The following is a 25,471-nucleotide window of genomic DNA, read 5'->3' as shown; positions in this document are numbered from 1 at the left end:
ATACATTACCCTCAAGGTGGTTTCTCATTTAAAATGCTATAATCAAAGATGCAACAGACAAACCAGGGGGATTCTCCTGATGGCCCCTTTCACAACTGATGTCATCGGCTTCCAGTCCTGGACTCCTCCCTGTTTTACTGTTTCTGGGCGAATGGTAGTGGGGTGCCTTAGCTGAATAATCAATGTTTGCTGGTAGTTGCTTTTTTGAACCTAGTTTTGTATAAGTTTCTGAATATTCCATTATAGCCAGTTACGTATGTGTATAGCTTAACTGTGTTCGTAACGAAGGTTTGTGCTGTACTCTGGTAGTAGCAGATGGCATCAGTCAGCTCTTTCTATATGTGCTTAGAGATAGGTATACCTCGGGTTACAGACACTTGAGGTTACGTCTTTTTGGGTTGTGCACCGCATGAACCCGGAAGTACCTGAATGGGGTACTTTCGGGTTTCAGCACTCGTGCATGTGCAGAAACACTAAATCACACTTTGTGCTGAATCGCAAACCGTGCGTGCGCAGGCGTGGCACAGATCACATTTGCAACCCGAGTGTCCACTGTACATCAAAATGCCAGCACATCTGAATGCCCCTTTATAGTACAGTGGTTCCTCCGATTACGAACTTAATCCTTTCTGGAGGTCTGTTTGTAACCAAAAACTGCTCATAACATGAGGTGTGCTTTCGCTAATGGGGCCTTCTGCTGCTGCCGCACTGCCAGAGCACAACTTCCGCTCGCATCCTGGGGCAAAGTTCGCAAAAAAAGGGGCATTTACCTCCAGGTAAGAGAAGCACGTAACCCGAAGCATTCATCAGGGGGATGGTATGTAACACAAGGTACCACTGTATTAAGCCACCACCTGGAAGCCTTCCTGTCCAGTGGAAACTAACCCATTATGGTCAGTGGGACACTGCCCCACCCACCTCAATCAGCCCCTGCCTGCATGCCATCTTACTTAGAACCTGCCCCAGGGGGTGATACTACCTGTTAGTTTTCTCCTTCCCCAGGCTCTGGTGTTGTCCTCTAGTTACGAACTTAATTCATTCGAGAGGTCCGTTCTTAACCTGAAACTGTTCTTAACTTTCGCTAATGGGGCCTCTTGCCGCCACTGCACCGCCGGCACACGATTTCCATTCTCATCCTGGGACTAAGTTCTCAACTTGAGATAACTATTCCAGGTTAGCGGAGTTTGTAACCTGAGGCATTTGTAACTCGAGGTACCACTGTATTAAACAGGAAGGAGGATGGGAACAAAACTAACATTAGTTGACCCTGCCTGTCATTGGATGTGGTTCAAAGTGCCATTGGATTTGGCTCCACCTACTGTTAGCCTCCCTAATGTACACCCTGCCGATTCCAAAGGGCCCCAGCTACCACTGCTGCACCACAATACAACCTGTGCATACATACGGTTGCCTTGACTTACCTTCTGGCAGTTGTTCATTCACGCTCCAGTCTCTAAACCTCAACCTTCAAGGTGGGGGTGATGAGAAGGTGTGATGTAAACTTCAGTGGCCAAGACCACTCAGTGGGTGGCAGTTACATGAAAGACAGGTCCTTCAATTCCCCTTCCTCCTTTTCCTCCTCTCAATTTGTAATGTTCTATAAGAAAATTATAATAGTGCACCAACAGCATTTTCTATTGAATTCCAGCTTATGCTTCCTTTCTTCCCAACCCACACCTGCTCACCATGCCCAAATCTGCTTTGCACACCTGGCTGCACAGCACAAAGCTTCAATTGCATTGAGCCCCTCAAGCAAAATCAGCATAAAAAGAGGATCTATTTATTTTTCCAGTTTAGTGGGGAAAAGAAAATGTTCTGGCTTATGGGGAAGTCCTATGAAGCCAGGTGGGGTATTTGGGGTGTTAGAGGAAGAGGGTTGTCTCTGGTCATGCTCCTTCTGGGCTAGTTTGTGCACCTTTGGTCCCTGTCCTGCACGCAGCTCTCACCTGTGGCTCCTAGAAGCTGTCAGCATGTGACAATGGCAGCACCCCAGGAAATGGCTTCTATTGGCTGGTTAAACCAGGTGAGAGTAGTCAATGAGGCACAAACCCTTGGTGGGTTAGGGATTTCCCCTGCATGCGAAGATAGACTCCAGCAGATTGAGCGGACAAGACCAATAGTGGGTCCAGTGGTCAAGAAGGTGGTTTCTGCACATGCTGTAGAGGAAACTCTGATCCTAAATCTCCACTGCCTTGTGGTGATGCACATTCATGAGAAAGGCTTCAGGTGTAAACCGCAAGGAAAAAGCCTTCTTCAGGAGAAGAAAAGTCCTCCTGGCAACTCCTGCTGCCAAGATGGTGCCATACGTATTGTTCTGCTTTCCTTTCGACCTCGTCAGCAAGGCCGAGAAGGAAGTCTTGAAGTCTGGGCAGCCCAGGACCTCCATACCCACTGCCCAAGCTTACCTAAACCATGGAGAGGTCACTTCAGTGCTGCTAAGCAGTGGTTTGACTTCACCCCTGGAGATACACTCCTTTGTCTCTCAAGACTGATGGATGCCAACAACTAACCCAGGCTATAATCTGACCATTTGGAACTGTCCCAAAACTCTGTTGACAAAAGAAAACTCACTGTCCAGAGCGCCAATTGAAAATAGCATTCTCTCTAGTGGTCCTGATGTTGCAAGGATAGTTCCTTACCTATTGCTTTGACCCTATTTTGCTTCATGGGGAAGGTAGCAAGAATTCTAGTTTCTGCCCCTTCCTGTGTATCTACAAATTGCATCTTGGTGCGTGCATGCATACATGCAAACAGTGATAGCTCCTGATAACTGGGAACAAGGCAGGGCAGCTAATGGCAGGCATGGAGTGGCGGGGTGGGGGTGGGGATTACCGAATGAGGAACCAATGGGTCTTAAGAGGTGGTATAACTATGCTGCTTGCATTTTTGGATGGGGTGTGAATGTGTGTGGGAGAGGGAGAGGGAGAGGGACAGGGCAAGGGACAGGGACTATGGATTCTCCTCCAAGGCAATGGCTATGAGGCTGTCATGATGAGCTTCTGCACCAGCGCCGTCTAAAGCGCCCCCGGTGCCATGGTGCACCGGATCCCTCCGGTGACGTGGTGCGCCGGATCCCTCCGGCGCCCTCCCGCCCCGTTCCAGCGACCTCCCACCCCATTTCCCAGCGCAGTGGGCGGGTGGGCGCCGCGCACAGCGCGGGTGCAACAGGCGCTGCTGCGCGGCAGGCGGGCGGGCAGGCGCAGCTGCGCGGCGGACCGGTCGGCCAGCGGGTGGGCGCAGCTCGCGGCGCCCTCCTGGCGGGCCGGCGCCATGGTGCCCTGCGCCACCCAGCCTGCACGTAGGGCCGGCCCTGTTCTGCACTTCAAAATCTACCGCTAGATTACTGTTTAGAAAACAGTGCTGAACAGGCTATTGCAAAATAAATGAACAGCTGGCAGAGAAGATTCTTCAGCAAGCAATGAGTAATAAAAAGTGTGTGTTAGGTTGGTGGTGGATTTAGATAGCGATCCTTGCTGTGAGCACAGGCACATTCCGCCTGCACATTTTCCTCTCTGCAGTAATGCACTTAAGTCTTTTAAGGCTGTGTGCACACTGCACATCATACGTTTAAAGCATATATGTCTTCCCTCAAAGAATCATGGGAATTGTAGTTTATCCCTTGCAGGACTATGATCCCAGCACCCTTAACAAAATAGAGTTAGCAATGTATGGAGCAGATGTTGAGAAAGATGCAGGGCATGCCATGGATTATGAGAGTCAACAATTATTGGCACCCTTAGTAACTACAGTTCCCCGCATTCTTTGTGGGAAGGCATGTGCTTTAAATCTATAGTGCATAAGCAGCCTAGATGCTGAATTTAATGGCCTGACAAGGTGAGAGTTCATTTTTAGAGGTATAATGTATATTTCTTCACTTAAAAAATAAAGTAAACTAGCACTTCTGACTTTGAGGCCCCTCTTGCCCATTCCTCAAATTGACATTTGCCCCAAAGTCTTGCACCTGTTGCAGACCCTCCAAGTGTCCCTGTTTTCCAGGGACAGTCTCAGATGTACAGAAGCTGTGGATTAATCCGTTCCAGACGGGTCCACAGTGTACTTAAACTGAAAGTACTCAAACCGAAGCGTACTTAAACCGAGGTATGACTGTACTGGACTGTGCAAACCCCTTCTCTCTCTCTCTCTCTCCCCCCTCCCTGCCCACTAGACCATGAGAAGACAAAACAAAACCTCTCGATGCTTTATTCTCCCAGGCTCTTAATCCACATTCTTTCACAAGTGCTAAAGCCACGCACTCAGTAATCTTAAAAAGAGATTGGAAAGTGAGGAAATAAACAGGCTTGGAAAGAAATCCCCTCCTCTTGTGACCCATCAGCACAAGCAATAATAATAAAGCTTTATTATTTTATAGAGTGTCTTCTCTGCCTGGCGTATCTCAGAATGCTTGAGATTAAATAGCACAGTTAGCGAATTAAATAATAGTTTGCAGAGTATTGGATGACTCAGGGGATTAGTAATGGGGCTATGGATCCTTTCACATCTAGGTCACCAGTTTGGAATCCAACTCGTGTTGGTTGCAATTTTTAATAAGGTGGGGGATGGCTGATAGCCAGCAGGTGCCCGACGTGCGTGGAATTGCGGACTCCCGGGTGCAAAGGAGTGGGTGCATTTTCCAAAGCCTCCCTTTTAGCCATGGAAATGGCTGGGAGTTAGGGACTAAGCTGCACAGGATACTAAAGAAGACCTTGGTTGTTGTTGTTGTTGTTGTTGTTTCGTTTCTTTTCTGTAGGGTTCCTTTACTTGTTGTAAACCTAGGGTGGGAACCTCAGGCAAATGCTGCCCTCTGGACCTCTCTAACTGGCCCTCAGAATTCTCCCTGGGCCACACCCATCGCTGGCCCTGCTTTGCACCTCAAGAGTTTTAGTCTGGCTGGAATGTGTCTTTGAACTCAGATGTCTTGCTTGCCTGGACAGAAGATGGAGAGGGGTGTGTGAGCAGGGCCATAGCTAGGGGGTGGTAAGGTGGGTCCCCGCCCGGGGCGCAGGTGAGGAGGGGGCACAAAATTGACTAAAATATGTCCATAAATTTGTCTATAAATAAAAAATATCAATTATTGCCTCATATGAAAATGTTTTAAATAGAAGGTGAATTGAATGGGTGGAGGGGGTGGGGTTTGGAGGAGAGGCGGAAAGAGGAGCTAATTTGTCCATGGCTAGGGGTGCAATCTGGATGGTTCTGCCAGGGGTGCAAGATCACCTACCTACGGTTCTGTGTGGGTGTATGTGTAGATGGTAAAACATGAATTCATGCCCCACCCACTTTCGTGTCTGGCCCTGCCCACCATTTTCCATTGGCCCTCAGAATTTTGCCTACAAGAGAATGTGGCCCTTGGGTTGAGAAAGGTTTCCCTTGCCTGCTGTCAACAATGTGAACAGCTATCGTTCCTACCTCCATCCTTCCACACGTTGAGAGAATTGAGGAATACTTTTCAGTGGCTATCAGCTAAATTGAACCTCCATGTTCAGGGGCAGTGTCGCTGTGCGTACAAGATGTCAAGGAACCTTGCCTTCATGCCCTGCCTGTAAGCTTCCGAGGAGAATCTCACCTTGATATTTCTATCTCTATGGTTGCGGGCAGTGAATATCACTTGCTGGAAAATGGAGAAGGGGAGAGTTGCTCTTGTGCTCAGGTCCGATTTGCAGATTTCCTATGGGCATCTGGTTGGCCATTGTGAGAACAGGATGCTGGGTAGCTCAGTTGGGAGAGCATGAGACTTCAATCTCAGGGTTGTGGGTTTGAGCCCCATGTTGGGCGAAAGATTCCTGCATTGTGATTCCTTCCAACTCTACAGTTATGTGATTCTGTGAGTAGATGGGCCATTGGCTTAATCCAGCAGGCTGTTCTTATGGGTGGCCAGTGTTGGGAACATCATGCCACATTAGACGAGCTGCACCTGGATCCGCTCCCCAGGATACTCCATTGCATTTTGTGGTCATTCCTCATTGGTCTATCTTGTCTGTGTTTTTTCATCAAGGGGATTGCCCCCTTAATGTTTCCTTTCTAAGAATTCTGTAAACTTTGCTGTTCTCCACAGCCTAGATTAGAATGACTGTACGCTGTATGCTCAGGTTAAAGATAATAGGTTGCATCCACTGTAGTGCTAAGCAAGCTTCCCATCAGTGCAAGTATTTCTGCCTCTGCCCCCAACCCCACATCTGTTTTAGAGTTTTCCCCCAAACCCTCCAGAGCAGATTTGAGGAGGGCATGGGGAGTGCATAGGAGGAGGGGAGGGGCTGGAGCCTAATTGCAACAGTGGAAATCCTTGTACTGAGACACATTCGTTGGATACCACCCAAAGTAGGGAGGGAACAGGACCCTTGAAGGACCCATGAGTGGCACTTCGAGAGTAGATTATGCAAGCTCACAGTGATCCCAACTTTGGTAACATGTATTACATTTATATTTTAAATAAATGCACCTATGTATATAAATCGACAGATGCAAATTTTATGAACATTTATGTTGGGTTGCTGGTGTATTTCCTCTTCTTTAATTTTATTTATTATAACACCTTTTCATGCAAGGAGCTCTAAGTGGTTATACATGATTCTCCCCTCCCCTGTTTTATATACACAACAACCCTGTGAGGTAGGTAAGGATTGAGAGACTGCCACTGGCCCAAGCCAGTCACCCAGCCAGCTTGAGGGCTGAGTGGAGATTGGAATCTTTCCCAGAACTACAATTCCCAGAGTCCCGTGAGAAGAGGGGTGGACTGTTAAACAACCTTAGGAATTGTAGCTCTGGGAGGGGAACAGAAAATTTTCTAACAGCTCTCAGCCCAAACTACAGTTCCCAGGAATTGTAACCATCACAGTGATTTAAATGTGTGGTGTGGTTGTGGCCTGAAGCCTAGAAGGAGTCACGGGGGAGCTGATCCTGATCTGAGCCAAATGACTGAGCATTTAGTATTGAGAGAGAAAAGCATCTTAGATTGATTTTGTGGCACCTGGAAAGGCTGCCAAAGACAAGTGAAATGTATGGCTCTGGCGGCCGGGCCAAGGGAAGGGTAAGTAAAGGGGGCTGCTGTCTCCTGAAGCTTGCCTTTGCCGCTCTCTCCTCAAGATAAAGGACTCAAATCCCACGGGACTGTTTATGTCTTGCACTTCCTACCAGCAGGCGATTATATATAGAAATAATAATTCAGTTAGCAAAGAAGCAGAGAGTGTAAGAGTGTGCTACTTATAGACAAATGGGATGCTGTTGAGTTGTAAGATAGGAAAGCTCCTAACTGAGCTGGCTGCCTTTGGCGGCAGGCAGACTAGGAAGAGGGAAACGAAATACTCAGTGGGTGTTGCTCTTTTCAGGTGAGATTCAATCACAAAGTGGAAATTTTGGGTTGAACATTTAAGGTTGATTCAGGGCTCTTGCACAACAACACCGATTCCCCTCCACTCCCCCAAATCATACTTTTTGAGATAAGGAAAGGGGTGGGAAAATGCACTGGAAAGATCATACTTGATCCATGCAACATTGTCTAACCTCTGCACAAATAAGAGTGAATGCTCAGTAAAGTAGCTGACTCTGTCTAACTTCCTGCAAACCTATCGAGATGAATGGTCAGTAAACAGGTCATCTGGAAGCACTCGCTGCTGGAAATGATCGCACCCAGGCCTTGTTGTAGAAGAGTTGACCTCCAGCAGCCAGTGACTTTCTCAGCTGTGATTCATGCCTCAGTTTCTCACTCTGTAAAGTGGGTAGAATAGCAATGGGGGGGAAATGCCCATCGTCATCTGCTGGCAAGGTGGAGTGAACAATGTGGGCTGTGTCTGCCCATCCATGTTGCTAACTGTGAACTAGCTGCAATATAGAGTTGTTGAATTGTAGAATTGGAGGAGACCATTTAGAGTTGAGAGGGACCAGGAGGTTCATCAAGCTACCTGGAATGTAGGTGTCACAGCACTGGAATTCCTGGCAAGATGGGTGTCCTATCTCTGTTTTAAAACCATATTGGTGGGTGGGGTACCCCAGTGGTGGCATCTATGTCATGGAACAGCCTCCCCAAAGCAACCCAGGAGGCAGCATCCATATAATCTTTTTTTGCACTAGATGAACATGTCCTTTCTCTTCACCCAGGTCATTAAAAAAAAACAACCTCTTTTTTGTCTTTACTTTTAACTGGACCTCTTAGTTGGTTGGAGCGTGGTGCTGACAATGATCCCTGTATGGGCCAGGTGCATTACTGGGGGTTGGACTAGATGATCCTCAGGGTGCCTTCCAACTCTAGAATTCTACGATTCTATGGTTTGTATTTTGTTGTATATCTGAGGGAGAGTGAAAAGTTTTTTTAATGCTGCTTCTGCTGTTCTGTATTGTACTTTTAATATTGCAGTTTTGTTCTTTTCACTGATATGCCCAGAGAACATATGTGGTTGGCTGACCATACAAATGTAGTAAATAAATTTCCCAGCTGGAGGGTGGTAGCAAAAAGCGAGGTGTGTAGCGTCAACACCTTTTTCAAGGCATCTGGCATGGAACAGAAAATGCCTGGCAGTTTCAGCTGTGTTTCTTTCCATCATGCTCATAACGTATCTAGCGATTCTTTGAGTGCTCTGGGCATTTTCCTATTAACAGTAATCATCATATTATTAATTTACATATTTATTTGCTTTATTACCCATCCTTCACCACCCCGGTTCAGGTTGCAACAATGAAAAATTCAACATTAAAGGGGTTAAAACAAGTTACAGGAATAGGGTAGCCCTGTAAGGTATTATTATTATTACTATTACTATTCAGGACTTTTAGACAGCTATTCTTTAGTAGAGAAACACGGGGTGTGATATAAAATAACACCATATGCAAAACAACCATTAGAATAACCAGCCATCATTATTTATTCCCATACTTCAGGCTGGGCAAACCGAGGCCTGAGAAAAAGAGTGGCTTGTCTCCAGCAGGTTTAACATCCAAATAGGATTTCTACCTCGCTCTTCCTGTATTTTAGCCTCTGTATTTTAGCCATCCTTACCCTGCATTATTCACTTGGAGAGCGGATGGAGGCGGACAGGGAGGAAAGCCCAGGGTTCAAATAAAAATCCACCCAGTTGGCTGGATGCCATGCTCTGGAGGGACTCACTCACCCTCCACCCTCACTCCCGTCAGACCTCGGGATAGTAGGTCGCAGTGCCAACTGCTCCGTGGCCGCCTGTAAAGAGAAATGCAGGACTCTAATACTACACACACACATATAAAAAATATTGGAGAGCTAGTTGTTTGGGAGCGGGCCCGCAAGGGTTAAGAAGCCCCCCCCCCTTTCCGGCGTCCCAAGGTGCACCCGCCGGCGCCGAGAGGGTTAAAAGCAAGGAGAGTCTCCCCATCCGCCGCCGCCCCCCATCCCCGGTGTCCTTGGCTGAGATTAATGTGCTAAGTCTGCGCTCCTGAGCGGCGCTGCCTGTGCCGCGGAGCCCAAGTGCTGGTCAGCGATGATGGAGTTGCTGCCATGACAACCCCTGCAAGCCGATGCGTGTGTGTGCTCCGGAGAGCCGGCGCGAGAGGCTGCGATTCGGCAGAGCAGGAGATGCGCCCAGCCAGGAGGCAGAGCGCATCCGGGATGCTGAACCTAGCCCTGGTCCAGGCAGTAGCAGCAGCAGCAGCAGCAACAGCCGGCGCCGCCAGCTTTGCCATGCCTTTCCCCGCAGCCTCCCTTCGCTGAGCGGCGGCGAGGAGCACAGCTGAGCCGGGAAGAGGCTCTTATCCGCTCCCGACCACGCGCTGCAGCGCCGGGCAGCAGCGGCAGCCGGCCGGACCTTCCCTTCCACCCTGCCTTGTGGCACCGTCGGAGCTTTTGGAGCAGGAGGCCTGTCGCTTCTCCCTCTGATATTACTCCAGGGGTGCTTTACCCCCCTCTTCGCACCACCCATTCCCCGAGTTCTTCTGCGTGGAGTTTTTTTTTTGGAACTCCGGCCGGAGGGGCCGCTCTGGAGCGCGTCGCCTTGTGCGGCTGCGGAGCGCCGGCTGTGCCCTACCGCGCCGGAGCGCAGCGCACCTCCTCCAGCAAAGTGAGATGCACGAACTCTTAATCGGAAGCTCTGGTTTGTGAGGCGCGCAGCAACTTGGCCACCTTGGGGGGCCACTTCTTCTTCCTCCCTGGGACGCGGCTGGATGCCTTTCGAGAGACTCGGATCTCTAAAACTACAAACCCCAAAACTGGATTTCTAAAGGCTCCGCCGCCTTCTCCCTCCTCGTCGTCACTTTCTCTCCTCCCCTTCTGTGCCCACACTTGGCACCGCGAGGTGTCCCTATCAAAGCAATCTCCATCCATCTCTCTGGTTGTTTTAATAAATAAAAACATATATATTTGCCTTGAGGAAAGCCCAGGATGGGGGTCGGTGGGTGCTTAGTCCTGCCCTGGCGGTGCCTGGTCGTCCTGTCTCTCAGGCTCCTCTTCCTTGTGCCCGCAGGAGTGCCAGTGCGCAGCGGAGATACCACCTTCCCCAAGGCGATGGACAACGTGACCGTCCGGCAAGGGGAGAGCGCCACCCTCAGGTAGGAGCAGAGACTCTTTTTTTCTTTTACTCCGGGTTTGGGTAAGGGACAGAGCTGGTGATAATAGGTGGTCAGCTGCTTGTGTGCTATAGGTTTCATGCTCGCGTGTTGGCTGAGATTCTGGGAGGCTTGGTGGAGGCAGCAGGATGCATGGGATTTTGGGGTGCACTTTGGTTTCAGTCCCTGGCGCTGACAGCTCTGTGCATCAAGAGAACTGGTGTGCAGCTGTGGGTGTGGATGAGGCTGGAGAAATGCCTGGCACGCTGCACATTGAGGGGGTTACACTATAGAAGGAAGGAGGTGTGGCTGGCAGGGGGAAGCTCTTTCTAGGAGAAATAGGATGGATTGTCTGTTTCATGGCTGTTTTCTTTGCCTCTTTGCCACTCTGGCAGGTTAGCTTTCCAGTTTGCGTGTCGCCCCTCCTTGGCTTGACGAAATTTCATAAAAGGTGATGATGTTTTAAAGGCTGTTGGGACACTGCTATGCTTGGTCTCCCCCTGCTGTTATTTGAGTTTGGGGGGAGAATGATGGTGGGTCACATATGTGTTAGTGGAGCAGCTTAGTCTGATCTGTGCACCAAAACCTCATCTAGTTTTGCAAGAGTTCGTGCCTGTCTCAGAACAATGCTTTTTTTTTGAAAACTGAAATAAAAAGTTATTGCTTATGCAGCTTACTGGTCTCTGCTTAGCCCTTGGTGGTGATTCCACAATACTCTTGTGATGAAATGGGGGGTGGGGTGGGGAGACGGGAGGGGTGATATTTGCCAATAACGGGGAGGAATAACACTTTGGAGAGAGGTTGGTAAAGAACAGCCATGTTGCAGCTTTGAACCCTTTTGAGATCTGGTGGCATTTTCTTTCTCGTGAACCGAGTGGTGTCGACAGTGTGATGTGCTTATACAGCGGAAGGTGGAGGAGCTTGATGCACGAATTGAGAATAATGCTCCACAATAGCACATACGGAAAGAACTCTACCCCACACTACCAATCCCGCATCATGCCACTTCAGCTCTCATAGCTTTCTCAATGTGTGTGTGTGTAGGGGAGGGGAGTTGATAGGGTAATGAGGGTGTTGAAAACTCTATTTCTTACCAAAAATCACAACTTCATTGCAATGCAGGAAATATACTGAGATAGATGGAACAATGGACTGCAGCTTCTTGGGCTCCCCCCACATCAACTGTGGGGCAATATTAAAATAGTGCTTGCAGCAGAACTGGGGTGGTTGAGAAGAGGCACAGCAGTTGCACCTTATCTAACTGCGTCGTCAATATTATATATAAAAAAGCTTTCCCCCCTTTTTCTTTCCTTGGTTGCAAGCTCACTATCCTCTCCTTATTTTGGTCTGATGGTTGAGTATGATGGCTCGTTGACTTCTCCCAGGCATATGATCCCAGGTGGAATTTATGCAAGAAGACGTATATGATGGGAAGCACCAGGGGTTAAAATAGCTGGGTCAGAATGTGGATATCATGGAGAGATGTAGCAAAGAAATCAGCCTTATGAAGGCAAGATCACAAGGCTGTGGTGTTCTGCTGGTGGGTCCCAGTCAACAAACGGCAAATCAGAGCTCTGAGGGGAAAAGCCAGACCCTGATTAGGTTCACATTTGCAGTTCTCTCAACTTTGAATCAAGCAAATGGACTGCAGAAGTCAATGTGAGAGAGTAAACACACACACACACACACACACACACACACACACAGAGAGAGAGAGAGAGAGAGAGAGAGAGAGAGAGAGAGAGAGAGAGAGAGAGATTGGCTAGTACTGGGAAAACCTGTGTTCAAATCCCTGCTGAGTCTCAAAACTCATCTACTTTGCAGGGTTGTTGTGCAGAAGAATGTGGAGAGGGGAGGACACATTTCCCTTAGTTCCTTGGAGGAAGGGTGGGATAAATATATAATAAATAAGGAAACATCAGTGACATGTTCTTTGGTTATGTCCTGGTTAGATGGCTGCAATGTGTTCAACAGGTGGCTATTCTTGAAGATTATTTGGAAACTGCAAGTGATACAGAATGTGGTTACTAAAACTCTTGGAGATATTGTACCTCCATATTCCATTATACATTTTACTGTACCGGTAACGGTGGCTGCCTGTTTTCTCCGTGTTCAATTCAAGATGCTAGTTTTAGCTTTTAATGCCCTAAGGAGCTTGGAACTGGGTTAGCTGAAAGACCACCGGCATCCAGATGGCCTTGTCTGTGCATTGAGATCAGCATCTGGATAGGGGTTAGATGGCATGTAACAAAGACAGGGCCTTTTCAGTAGTGGCCCAGCACTTTTGGAACTCTATCCCCCACCAAATACATCCCCAGGGGAGAGAAACTCTGGTCACATCTGCATCATACATTTAAATTGCAGGGCTTTCCCAAAGAATCCTGGGAACTCAAGTATGTTAAGTTTGCTGAGAATGGTACTTCTGTGAGGCGTAAAGGTCCCAGAAATCACTGGGGGAAGCCACATGCTTTAAATGTGCTTTAAAAATATGATGTGGGTGTGACTTCTGCTTGCCATCCGGTTTGAATTTATTTCCATCTCCCTTGTTCCACCCTCAAGCTTTTCTTAAGGAATCTGCTTCCAGAAGAACCTTAAGAGAACTTTTGGGTTGAGACATAAAATATATGTGCTTGTTTTTTTTGCTAAGCATCAATATAATCAGCTTTCAAGCTTATTGGGTATCATTACACCTATTGGTCAACTTTGTTCCCACTTAAATTGTGATGCCTGTTAATTATAATGATAATTGCAGTTTATTATTTTTAGTAGTATGTTGCAGTGCTGTTCCTCTTTTTGTTCTACACATTGTTATTTTTTGTCTCATTACACATGCTAAAGCTATTTTTGGTCATCTGCACACCATAGCTGCCAAGTTTTCCCTTTTTTCGTGAGGAAGCCTATTCAGCATAAGGGGAAATCCCTTTAAAAAAGGGATAACTTGGCAGCTATGCTGCACACTATCCTTTGCTTTTTCCTGTAGGAATAATTGCAGTCGTTAACAGTAGTTAACAGTCGTCAACAGGTTTACCATACCCATTGAGTCGATCACCCATCTCTTACAACCATTCTGAGAAATACCCCACCCCACCCTCCCACTATATATAAATGGTCTGGTGACTTCTGCTTCAGTGTATCTGAAGAAGTGTGCATGCACACAAAAGCTTATACCAGAACAAACTTAGTTGGTCTCTAAGGTGCTACTGGACATTTTTTTATTTTTTATTTTTTATTTATTTCAACTGTGTCAGACCAACACAGCTACCTACCTGATAGTAGTACATGAAATAACAATAGAATCAGGTAGGTAGCCATGTTGGTCTGACACAGTTGAAATAAAAATAATAACCAACATGGCTACCTACCTGAATCTATTGTTATTTCATGTACTACTGAATTGGATGGAAGACAGGAGTGCCTGGTGTGCTCTGGTCCATGGGGTCACGAAGAGTCGGACATGACTAAACAACTAAACAACAATTGAATTGGAGCTGTGTTGTATGTGAACCGCTGTTGAGCATGGAGGCATTTCTGTTAAATATGATATATACATAAATTAACTATGTCTATATGGCTGGTGGTTTTTAAGAAAACTCTGGAGACATTTTTATTCCAGCCTGCTATGATTAATTATTTTGCTACGCTTGAAGAACTTTAGCTGCCTCTGATTTTAATTTTTTTTCAATTAATGGTTAAATTATAACTGTTTTTGTTGTTCTAAAACTTTATGTAAGTTGCCCCAAGAAGGCGATGTGCCTTGAAAGATGGGTTAGAAGCCTTTAAGAACATAGGAACAGTTCTGCTGGACCAGGCCAAAGACACATCTAGTCCAGCATCTTGTTCTCACCGTTGCTGATAGTCTATGATGTAGCGTGAGTTGCCAGTGCCCGGGGCCATGCGGAGGCAGGTAGATAAGTGAGTAGGACTCAGACGGAATATGCATGTGCATCCAACTGCCTAACAGTGCCCGTGTTATGCAGGAGATTGCAGTCGCGGAGATAAGAAAAGAATAGTTGTTCCATTGTCTGGATAGATCACTTCCTGGTTCTCGTGGAGAAGCCATTTTCAATGGAGTGACGGAAATGCAGAGCTACATTGAGACAGCACCGGGTGTTGAAATCTTGCACGCCCTCACAATTTCACACCTGGGGCAACTGCCCCTGTGCTCCTTTCCACCCCACACCACTGGCCTGTGGTGTCACGTGGGTTTCTGTCATATCCCCCAATTCCATTTAACATTTACCTGAAACAGCTAGGAGATGCTGTCAAGAGTTTTGGAGTTCAGTGTCACCAGTATGGTCGGTTGAAAGGCAGATAAGGGATGCAGGGATAGAATTGCACTCCACTGAAAGCTCACGTTTGCAAGCTGGACGTACTCCTGGGTTCAGCCTTGAGTCTAGATGCCCAGGTTGTTGCAGTGGCCACGAGTGAACTGCACATTTGAAGCAAGGGCACTAGCTGTGCAAATTATTGGAGGTGTCTGATCCAGCCATGGTGTGACATGCCTTGGTTGCACACCCTGTTTGGATTATTGTAACGTGCTCTATGTGGGACTGCCATTGGAAAGTGTTTGGAAACTTCAGGAGGTCCAAGTTGCTGCAGCCAGATTGCTTACTGGAGCCTGTTACAGGGAGAACTTCTTGTGACTACTGGTCTGTTTCTGGGCACAATTCAAAGTGCAAAGTTATGGCCTGCAAATCCAAACATAGCTTGTGTCCTGGCTATCTGAAGCACAATTGTCTCCCCATAGGAGCCTGCCTGGGCTTTTGGGTCTTCTGGGGAGTCCTTTCTTTGAGTCCCACCACCTTCGCAGGCACATTTGGTGGGGACACAAGAGAGGGGAGGGCATTCCCCATGACTGCTCTCAGCTTGTGGACCTCCCTTCCACAGGAAGCCAGCCTGGACCCCTCTCTGCTTTCCTTTCTCCAGCAGGTAGAGTAATTTTTGTTCCAATAGACATTGGCCACTAACTGGCTGTTTGTGGCAGGGTCTTCTGTGGGTGGATGTTATTCTTTGTGTTTGTTTGTGCCCTTTTAATTGTCTTTAGTGTTTTTGGTGCTATTTTTAATAAGGTTACTTGATTTAAAAAATATTTACATTTATTGCGTGCTTGTCTAGTTGTATCTGTTTTGAGCTTCCTTAGGTTGTACACTGGGGTGAAGGTGGGATATAAAATGGGTAAACAAACAAACAAACAAACTTGCAGGCAGAGTGCAACAGCACTCTCCCCACTTGTGACCCCCAGCAACTGGTACAGAATACCCTCCAATAAAGAATACCTTCCAATACCATCTACTGCAACCCACCATACCCTCCACTCCAACAGTGGAGGCATAGTATGGCCATTATGGCTAGTAGCCACTACTAGACTTAATACTCCATGAATTTGTGCAATCCTCTTATAAGAACATATTCCAAATCAGAGCTCCTTCTGAGAAAGGCTGTCATTCAGGGCACCTCCTTTGCATATAAAGGGTTGCAGGTTCAGTCCAAGGCATCTCCAAGTACAGCTGGGGAAGTCAGGAATCTTTTTCTGAGACATCAGAGAGCCCTCAGTCTGTAGACAAAACTTAGGTAGGTGGACCAATGGTCTGAGGCAACACGAGGCAGCCCTAAGCTTCCTATGTTTCAGAGATGGATCTTGGAAAGTTGACCTCCAGAAATTCTGGAAGTATCACCCTTTGTGTTCAAGAGTTACATCTGCCTCAGTGTAAGGCTGTTTCCAGAAGTTCATTCATTGGAGACTTGGGCCCCTTTTGCGCTATATGCTTGAACAGTCATAGCTTACTCCTGAAGCATCCTAGGAGCTGTAGCTTGGCTACCCCAATTAATCCTGGGAACTAGTTTGTTACAGGTGTTGAGAGTTGTCAGGAGACCTCATTCCCCTCACACAGCTACAGTTCCCAGAGTTCCCTAGGAAGAAGAACGGACTGTTAAACCACTCTGGGAATTCTTGCCCTGTGAGAAGACTAGAGGACTCCTAACAACTCTCAACATGCCCTTTTTATAATACAGTGGTACCTCTGGTTACGAACTTAATTTGTTCTGGAGGTCCGTTCTTAACCTGAAACCGTTCTTAACCTGAGGTACCACTTTAGCTAATGGGGCCTCCCACTGCTGCTGCGCTGCCATCACACAATTTCTGTTCTCATCCTTAGGTAAAGTTTTTAACCCGAGGTACTACTTCCGGGTACTACAGACTCCGGGTTAGCAGAGTCTGTAACCAAAAGTGTTTGTAACCCAGGGTGTTTGTAACCTGAGGTACCACTGTAAAACAGTTTTTATTTCTTTCAGGTAAGAATGCAGCAAAAGAAGATAACAGCTACCATGTTTCCACCCATGCCCACCCCCCAGAAATGCAGAGATCAGGGTGATAATACACAACAGTTGAACAGCGCCCTTAACAAACTACAGTGGTACCTCGGTTTATGAGCACGATTGGTTCTGGAAGTCTGTTCATAAACTGAAGCGTTCATAAACTGAAGCGAACTTTCCCATTGAAAGTAATTGAAAGTGGATTAATCCGTTCCAGACTGGTCCGTGGAGTACTCAACCTGAAGCGTACTTAACCCGAAGCATGGGTGTAATTGGTTCCGGAAGTCTGTTCATAAACTGAAGCATTCATAAACTGAAGCAAACTTTCCCATTGAAAGTAATGGAAAGTGAATTAATCCATTCCAGATGGGTACGCGGCATTCGTAAACTGAAAATTCGTAAACCGAGGTGTTCATAAACCGAGGTTCCACTGTACAGTTCCCAGGATTCCTTGGGGGAGCCATGCCTGCTCCAAGTGGCACGGCAGCGCTTAAAATGCATAGTGCAGATGAGGCCCTGCTGCTGCGTTAGCATGGATAGGATATGGTCGAACAGAGAAGGATTTGCTAATACGAGGCAGCCCTTTGGGGACATCTCCTGATTAGTTTCTTCCTACCTTTCACTCCTGCATTCCCATTTCCTTCCCTGCCCTGACTTATTCCCTGTGTTCTTGTCCAACCATCGAAATCCTTGTTATCGGATCTGTATTCATGTTCCTTTCCAGGGTTCAGGCTCGTGGCTCGCGGCTCCTATGAAATATTCATCTCATTTTGATGTTCGTAAAGTTCAGTGCCTGATATTTTTCATCCTCTGAAATTATTTATTTCAGAGCTCTGGACTATAAAAATATCACTCTGACCTGCTTCCCTCCTCCTCCTCTCCCCCCTCCTTAACTTTCCTGGGGATTACGGCATTTTGAAAAGGCCTGGCATTTCTCGCGGTGGATGAGTTCTTTGCTTTCTGATGAGAGACCGCCCATGTGCATCACAAGATCACGTACATGTGTCAGGGGGTTTGGGCACCACTGGAAATACGCTGGAAGCAAAATTTGTCCTGTGTGGCATGCTGCCAACAGGCCACTTTCACACCCAACATTTAAAACACATTTATACCACTTTGCAGGGACGCAGGTGGCGCTGTGGGTTAAACCACAGAGCCTAGGGCTTGCTGATCAGAAGGTTGGTGGTTTGAATCCCTGTGATGGGGTGAGCTCCTGTTGTTCGGTCCCTGCCAACCTAGCAGTTCGAAAGCACGTCAAAGTGCAAGTAGATAAATAGGTACCGCTCCAAGCAGGAAGGTAAACGGCATTTCTGTGCGCTGATCTGGTTCGCCAGAAGCGGCTTTGTCATGCTGGCCACATGACCTGGAAGCTGTATGCCGGCTCCCTCGGCCAACAACGCAAGATGAGCGCCGCAACCCCAGAGTCGGTCACAACTGGACCTAATGGTCAGGGGTCCCTTTATACCACTTTGCCACTACTCCACCCCCAAAAAGAATCTAGGGAACTGTAGCTCACTGCAACAGAGCTATAGTTCCCAGCACCCCCTAGCCAACTACAGTCTCCATGATTCTTTGGGGGGAAGCCATGTGCTTTAAATGGGTGCTGTTGATGTGAGCCAAGTCAATGTGTGCCTCAGTCCACGTTCACACAATACATTTAAAGAGCTATGATACCACTAGGTTTCCCCCAAAGACCTCTGGGAGCTGCAGTTTGTTAAGGGTGCTGATAGCTGTGAGGAGCCCCTCCTCCGCTGACAGAGCTGTACTTCTCAGAGTTCTTGTGAAGGAGAACGGACTGTTAAACCACTCTGGAAAATCATAGCTCTGTGATGAGAAATGGGATCTCCTAACAAGTCTCAGCGCATTTAACAAGCTCTGAAAGTTCTTTGGGGGACACCATGGCTGTTGCAAGGGGCATCATAACACTTTAAATGGATGGTACAAACGTGGCCTGAATCCCAGGCCCATGCATGCAGTTGTCTCATGACAACTTGAAGTGGCTTAGGGGTTGTCACCCCATATACAATCTTCTCACCCCTCCCCAGCAATTGTCTATCAGTGAAATGGTTGTAGTCCTTGGCAACATCCCAGTTGGGTTACTGTTACACATTATACATGAGCTGCCTTGGAAGCTTCGATTGGTGCCAAACCCAGCTGTCAGAATGTTTTGTGGTTGCTTCAGTCTTCAGAGAAATACATTTGTCTGTGCCTGAGCCTAGATAAAGGTGCTTTAAAGCCCCACATGGTTAGGGAGCCAAATTCCTGAAGCATCAGCTCTCCCAGTCCCAGCCTACCTTTTTCCTCGGAGGCCCAACTCCTACCACCTTCCTTATCTGAAGTGTTGCTACCATTATAGGTTTAGGAGCAGGTGTAGCAGGGAATGGGTGCATTTCCCTTCATGTTTTCTCCCTGCCAAACAAGGAGGCAATTGGCATTGTTATTTATGAGAACCACTGATGGTGCAGCAGGAAGAGTTGGACTAGGACCTCGGTGGCCAGGGTTCAAATCCCCACTTAGCCATGAACCTCATTGGGTGTCCTTGGGTGAGTCGTTCACTCTCAGCCTGACCTATTTCACCAGGGGTGGGGAGAGGGTTGTGAGGATAAAATTGAGAGGAAAAGATGTATATATGCCACCTTGAGCTCCTTGCAGGAAAGGTGAGGTACAAATGCAATACATAAGTACAGATTGTCCTCCTCGTCTTCTCAACAATCCTGGGAGGTAGCCTAGGCTGAGATGAGAGGATTGGTCCAAGGCTACCCAGTGAACATCATGCCCAGGCCCAGGCCAGAGATTCTGGGTCTCATCCTAGGCAGGGCTGTGACCCAGCTGCACAAACTCTGCCTTTTTCTAAGCTGAAAGAACCAGCAGGCCGGCTGGCCAAAGTGGCCCCATGGCTGTGGTTGTTACTTAAATCCAAAATACCTTTACAATGCTACAGAGCACCTGTCTTCTCAGAAATTCTTACAGCCACCCTGTAAAGGCGGCCAGTATTATTACTGGGCTTGTGTTTCAAATGCAGAGCTGTGTCTGCAAACTAGCAGCATGTTGGTAATCACCTAATCAATGGAGACCTTAGGCAGCAGTCTAACCAGCAACTTTGTGGCCAGTGGAAGCACATTATTATCTCATCTTAACCGACCTCACAGGGTTGTTGATGCAGGGATTAATGAGGGAGGGAAAACCACGTACGCCACCTTGAGCATATTGGAGAAAAATGCAATAAATAAATAAATGAGAATTGCAAAGCAGGCTGATGCTGATGGGAGTTATATGTGGGATGTCACCTTGGAGAATGTTCCCATTGAGATGTATTAGGAGTGCTGGCTATTGACCTCTTCTCCTGACCCCAAAGTCGTAGCCTCTTGATTTGGCAGCCTTGGAAATGCTGACTAATGGTGAGGTGGAGGGAGAGTTCTAAAGGTGGCTTAGGCTGCATTCTCACATTAATTTATTCCGTTTCCCTGGCTGTGAAGTTCCGTATTATATTTGAGCTTCCATGTGATGCAAAAGCCACTTCTGGAAATCCATTCATTTCTGTTTTGATTGGTTCCAGAAAGAATCACTTTGCAACCCCACCAATACTGAAAACCGTGGGAGTAAAGTGACAAAATTTGGGGTGGTATCCTCAAATCCCGGGGGAAACAGAAGCAGGCAGGTGCAGAAAGGGTTGGAAGATAGCGGTGACATTTATTGCTGGGTCACACCATGCCTACTGGTCTGAATGAAAATTAGTGTGATGGGTTGGTATATCAGTCAAAAAGCCACAGTTCCATAATGCAACAGCATGAAAAGAACATCAGAAAACAGGACAGACGTGTAGCATTATAATCAGTAACACTAACACAGTATTCCTCATGTCTGGATGCATTTGAAATGAAGCACCTTTCTATGCAGCTGTTGTAGAGGCTGGAGATTTGGAAAGGTTTGTCTGAGGCTTTTTTTTTCTTCTTAAGCCCAACTTCTCTGTTGACTGGTCTGCTTGATATTTGGCAGCATTGCAGCACCGCTTGGCTTGTGATCTGCCTTGATATGTGCAAGAGGATACAATCCCAGCTGAGTCTTTATTGACCCATCCACTGTTAAACTGAACTGGCTGGCATTTTAATTGCTTGTGCATGAAGATCAATTGCCAGTGAGATTCGGAAATAGAGTTACACCCTGTTGGCAGCCGCCCATCATATATACCAATATAGCAAACTCATTCTTGGAGTGCCTATGTTTATGTAGGCAAAATGGCACCACCCATGAAGAATAGGGATGTGTCAACTTACCTGGGAGGGAAGCCCAGAAGTTTGCAAAAGTGCCCCCACCAAAAAAGAAGCCTAGGGAAACATTCCTAAAGAGACAAACACACAGAGAGAAGGATAGGGATACTCCACATACTGATCTTGCTGATCCTGCTCTTAGTGTATATGGGGCAAGGATAACTCTTAATTTAGTTTTAGACCCTGTGTGTGATCCTTTGCTACCTGTCTGACTTGGTGTACATGCTTTTGAATTGCTGGCTTATGAGCCAATTGAAGCAGTAGGTGGAGCAATAACCTGTTGAATCCGCAATCTGAACAGGAAATTGTCTGGCTTCTTTCCATTCACCCAGGCTTCCTTTTAATTGCACATTCACAACGGATTGTGCTCATGGTTCGTATTGGGGCAGTTATACGCAACCCCACTTTCACTACTGTCTGTGCCTGCAAAAGTTGCAGGTTGGACTCTGCATCCAATCCTATTGGAATCCTGTAATTTTTCATGCCACAAATGTCCCAGGGTATGTATCTTGTCCAGTTTTGTTGCTCTCTACTGCAAGAGTTGCCCCTCCAGATGGCAATAACTCAGAACTGGCACCGTTACAGGTGTCACATAAGATCCATTATGCAGTGGTACCTCTGTTTAAGTACACAATTGGTTCCGGAAGTCTGCAATTAAACTGAAGCGTACTTAACCTGAAGTCAACTTTCCCATTGAAAGTAATGGAAAGTGGATTAATCCGTTCCAGACGGTCCGCGGAGTACTTAAACTGAAGCGTACTTAACCTGAAGCAAACTTTCCCATTGAAAGTAATGGAAAGTGGATTAATCCATTCCAGGCGGGTCCGTGGAGTACTCAACCTGAAGCGTACTTAACGCGAAGTATGAGTGTAATTGGTTCTGGAAGTCCCTACTTAATCTGAAGCGTACTTAACCTGAAATGAACTTTCCCATTGAAAGTAATGGAAAGTGGATTAATCTGTTCCCGATGGGTCCGCAGAGTTCTTGAACTGAAAGTACTCAAACCGAAGCGTACTTAAACCAAGGTATGACTGTATAAGAAAACAGTCTTTTAGTGTGGTGGCATCTACACTTCAGAAGAATGTGGGGCAGAGCAAGCTTAAATCACCACCTCTCCCCATTGGGCGAAATCACCCATCATGCTATAATATTCTCCTCCTAGGGAGATTTCCAGGGGAAGAGGAGTGTGGCAAATTCAACCCCCCCCCCAAATAAATAAATAAATAAATAAATAAATAAATAAGGTAGGAAGGGCATTCTGCATGTACTGTATAGAAAACAGTCTTTTAGTGTGGTGACACCTAAAGTTCAGAACTACCTGCCAGTTGATATCAGGCAGGCCGCCCTGCTAGGCAAGCCTACTCAGATATCTAGAATGCTGATAAGTTTTTAGTTTATTGCTGGTTTATTTGTTTTTTTGAATGTCTTCGTGTTTTTTTTGCTAATAATTTCATTGCTTCTTTCTTTTTGTAAACTGTGTTAAGGTATGGGTTTTGTTTTTTGTTTTGTTTTGGTTTTTTTACATTCAAGCAGTATATAAATGTCATGAAATAAATAAGCACACAAATAGCTAAATATATAATCATCCAGGAAGCACTGCAGAAGAACTCCTCATGCTGTGTGGATGCTACAGCATAAATCCATCACTAATTCACTGCTACTGCATCAGTGAAACCCACAAAATCCCTCTTTTTCTTCCCCACTAGGAGTTAAATCTGGATCCAATGCAGGAAGAGTTCAGAACTGTTCCACCTTCCTCTGACTCCTCACAGAAGGCAATATTTGCTAGCGGTAGAAACAATTGGTATTCAAGGATCTTTCCAGGAGTGTGCTTTGCCATCCCATTTGCATGGAGTTAATTCACCTCCTCTTGCTCCTTGCTTCTGTGGAACTAAAACTGGAGGAGCTCCACTTTGAGGCCCTCATTTCAAATAAGTCCGGGGAGCACCTGGCATAGTTAGTGGCAGGCATTGTGCAAGTGAAGATTGCCAGCAGCAGCTCCAAATCTCTCAGTTCACTGTCTGTCTGAAGCACGCATTTTCCTTTCTTTCCTTACTTCTTTTTCTTGCAAAAAAGAGAGAGAAGAGTTTATTGCTAAAGTGGAAAGTCAGCAGAACTGAGAGGCGAGGGCAAAAAGAGTGGCGGAGACGGAACTGGTCTGAAGAGAAAAGATTGTCATATGCATGGATTTCTTTTTTTATATAAAGCAATTTCTCTCTGTGTAAAGCTCAGGCCCTTGTAGCTGGGCCAGTCAGATCCTTCTCTTTATAGCTCTCCTGATAGAAGCATGGGTTGATGCAGAATAGTCTCTGTTTCAAGTCCCTGCTAAATGAAAGAGGTGGGAACCAGGGCAGGATTCAGTGTCAATCTTGAATAGATATTGTTGTGTCTTTGAACTCTTTGTGTAGATGTAGATGAAGGAGGTGGAGGAAGGGCCCTCTCCCTCCGAGGCACCCAAAAGTTCTGTTTCTCTCTTGGCTGTTATTCAAGAAGTAGGAGGCTTCTGAAATTAGAAACACTTTGGCTGTTGGTGGGTGTCTACAGCAGAACTCTGGTGCCTCAGTTGTCATTATTTACAACTTAGCCTTTTGAGTCAACTGAGGAATTGCCTTGTCCTGACAATCAGCACAGCCTAGTTGGACAGGAAGTTGGACAGGAAGGTGTAAAAGGCTTCCGATTCGTCGCGCTGGTGAAGTTGGACGCAGGGACTTCGTGCTCCGAAGTCCCTGGCTTCGTGGAGGGGGGGGGAGTCCGCAGAGCGAGCGGACTCCCCGAAAAAACACTGGGTAGAGAGTCCCGGTGACATAGTGCCCAGCTGTTTACTCCGGACGCGAATCCTCTGCTGCCCGAGAGCTCAGTAGAGCAATCGAGAGCCAGCGGAGTGGAGTCGCGGGAGCCATTTTTGGGTTTCATCTTACCTCCTTGAAGTGAAGCTCCGAGTCCTCAGCCTGCAAGCGGCGGATTCTTCCAAGGAAATAAAAGACTTCTTCAAAGTAAGTCAAATCTCCATTCGGATCTTAAAAATTTTAAATTTGAAGATAGGAAGAGATTCTAAAATAACGGAAGCCGATCTCTTCCAAATGGACAATCGGGAGGCACATTAAATATTCCCAAGCCGAAAAGGGAAAACTTCTTTCAAGATTGCAGACCCAAGAGAAAGAAAGACTTTTCCAAACCTCCCCAGTCCCCGGTGTCGTTGCCCCTTGAGGTTCAGCAGCAACAAGGGGGAGGACGCTTTGACAGCTGTCAAAAGCTGTCAAATTGTTAAAGGACTAAGAAAGACGATTTTATTCCTGTGAATTGGAAAAATTGATTCAAAAGGTTTTAAAAGGATTTAAGTGGACTGTAAATTTGAAATCTGATGAGGTTAAAGACAAAGGATAAGAACAGCCAAGATGGAGCCGACAACGTGGTAGAGAGGAATTTTCCAGTACCCTTCTGCCCTTATCTCTGGTCTGCCTGTGGTCAAGTGAACTATGAAAACAAAATTCTCTCGAGCTTTCCAGGAGGCTGTGCTGGGCTATCTACAAACATGGGAAGATATCTACAAGGAAAGGCAACACTTCAATCCAACAGAAAAGGAGAATGAGGTGCAAGAGCAAGATTTAGAGGACAATTTTGATTATGAGATTGTGTGTGAGGAGCAACAATTTGAGGACAATTTGGAGACTGATTCAGACCATAAAAAATATGTGTTGGATGATGAAAAACAAAGATCAGAACAAAGAGATGAGGCCGACAAGGAGAAGCAAAGTGAAGAGAAGATTGATGGAAGTGAAAATCCTGGAGAGACTGAAATGTTGAATGGTGTTAGTGAAGGGAGGGAAAGGCAGAAAGAGGGAGGAGCAGAGGTCTGGAAGTGGATGTGGGAAAGAATTGGTGTGGGGTAAAAAATTTAGTTTAAGGTACATTTTTTGGTTTATGAACAACGGTGTCGGAATCTTGGCCTGCTAAAGGATATGCTGATCCAATTGGGAGGAGGGACATTGGGGGGGGGAGGAGAGATTTTTATACTTTAAGGTTAAGAGCTTTCTGGAGGGAGTAAAAAGAATGGCTGAGGAAATATGCTTAGAGTTTGTTTTTGAATAATTTTGGTGATCAGGAGGTGTTTGGGTGGAAAACTGCCTGTCTCCCCCTTCTTACTCTTGGTACCCAGTGGCAGGGGGTGCCTTGAGGGGAGAGGGAAGGGTGGAGGGAAACCCAGACACAAAAATAGAACCTTTTGACTGCTGGACTCCTCGGGCTACCCCAGTGGCAGGGGGGGGGGCTCAGAGGGGGACAGCATGAAGAAGGAGGAGGATTGTGTTAATATTATAAGAATAAGATTCTGAATTGGATTAGAAAACCCGCCATAATGATGTAAAGAGGTTGGGAAATCCAGGAGGAGGAGA

At 46.6% G+C, this 25,471-nt stretch overlaps 1 protein-coding gene across 6 annotated transcripts in view; it reads left to right on the top strand.

Annotated features, from left to right (window-relative positions):
* NTM (neurotrimin) overlaps positions 1 to 25,471 on the top strand; it is an 831,268-nt gene that overhangs the window by 480,672 nt on the left and 325,125 nt on the right. For all 6 annotated transcript variants that reach the window (XM_088658212.1, XM_088658211.1, XM_088658210.1 and 3 more), the window contains one exon: positions 10,419 to 10,503. In XM_088658212.1, coding sequence (XP_088514338.1) covers positions 10,419 to 10,503 — 85 coding nt within the window. The remainder of the gene's footprint in view (positions 1 to 10,418; positions 10,504 to 25,471) is intronic.

Source organism: Zootoca vivipara, chromosome 14, assembly GCF_965207765.1.
Source record: "Zootoca vivipara chromosome 14, rZooViv2.hap1.1, whole genome shotgun sequence".
NCBI lineage: Eukaryota > Metazoa > Chordata > Lepidosauria > Squamata > Lacertidae > Zootoca > Zootoca vivipara.
Note: the sequence above shows the minus strand (reverse complement) of the source record. Positions and strands in the feature narration are given on the sequence as shown.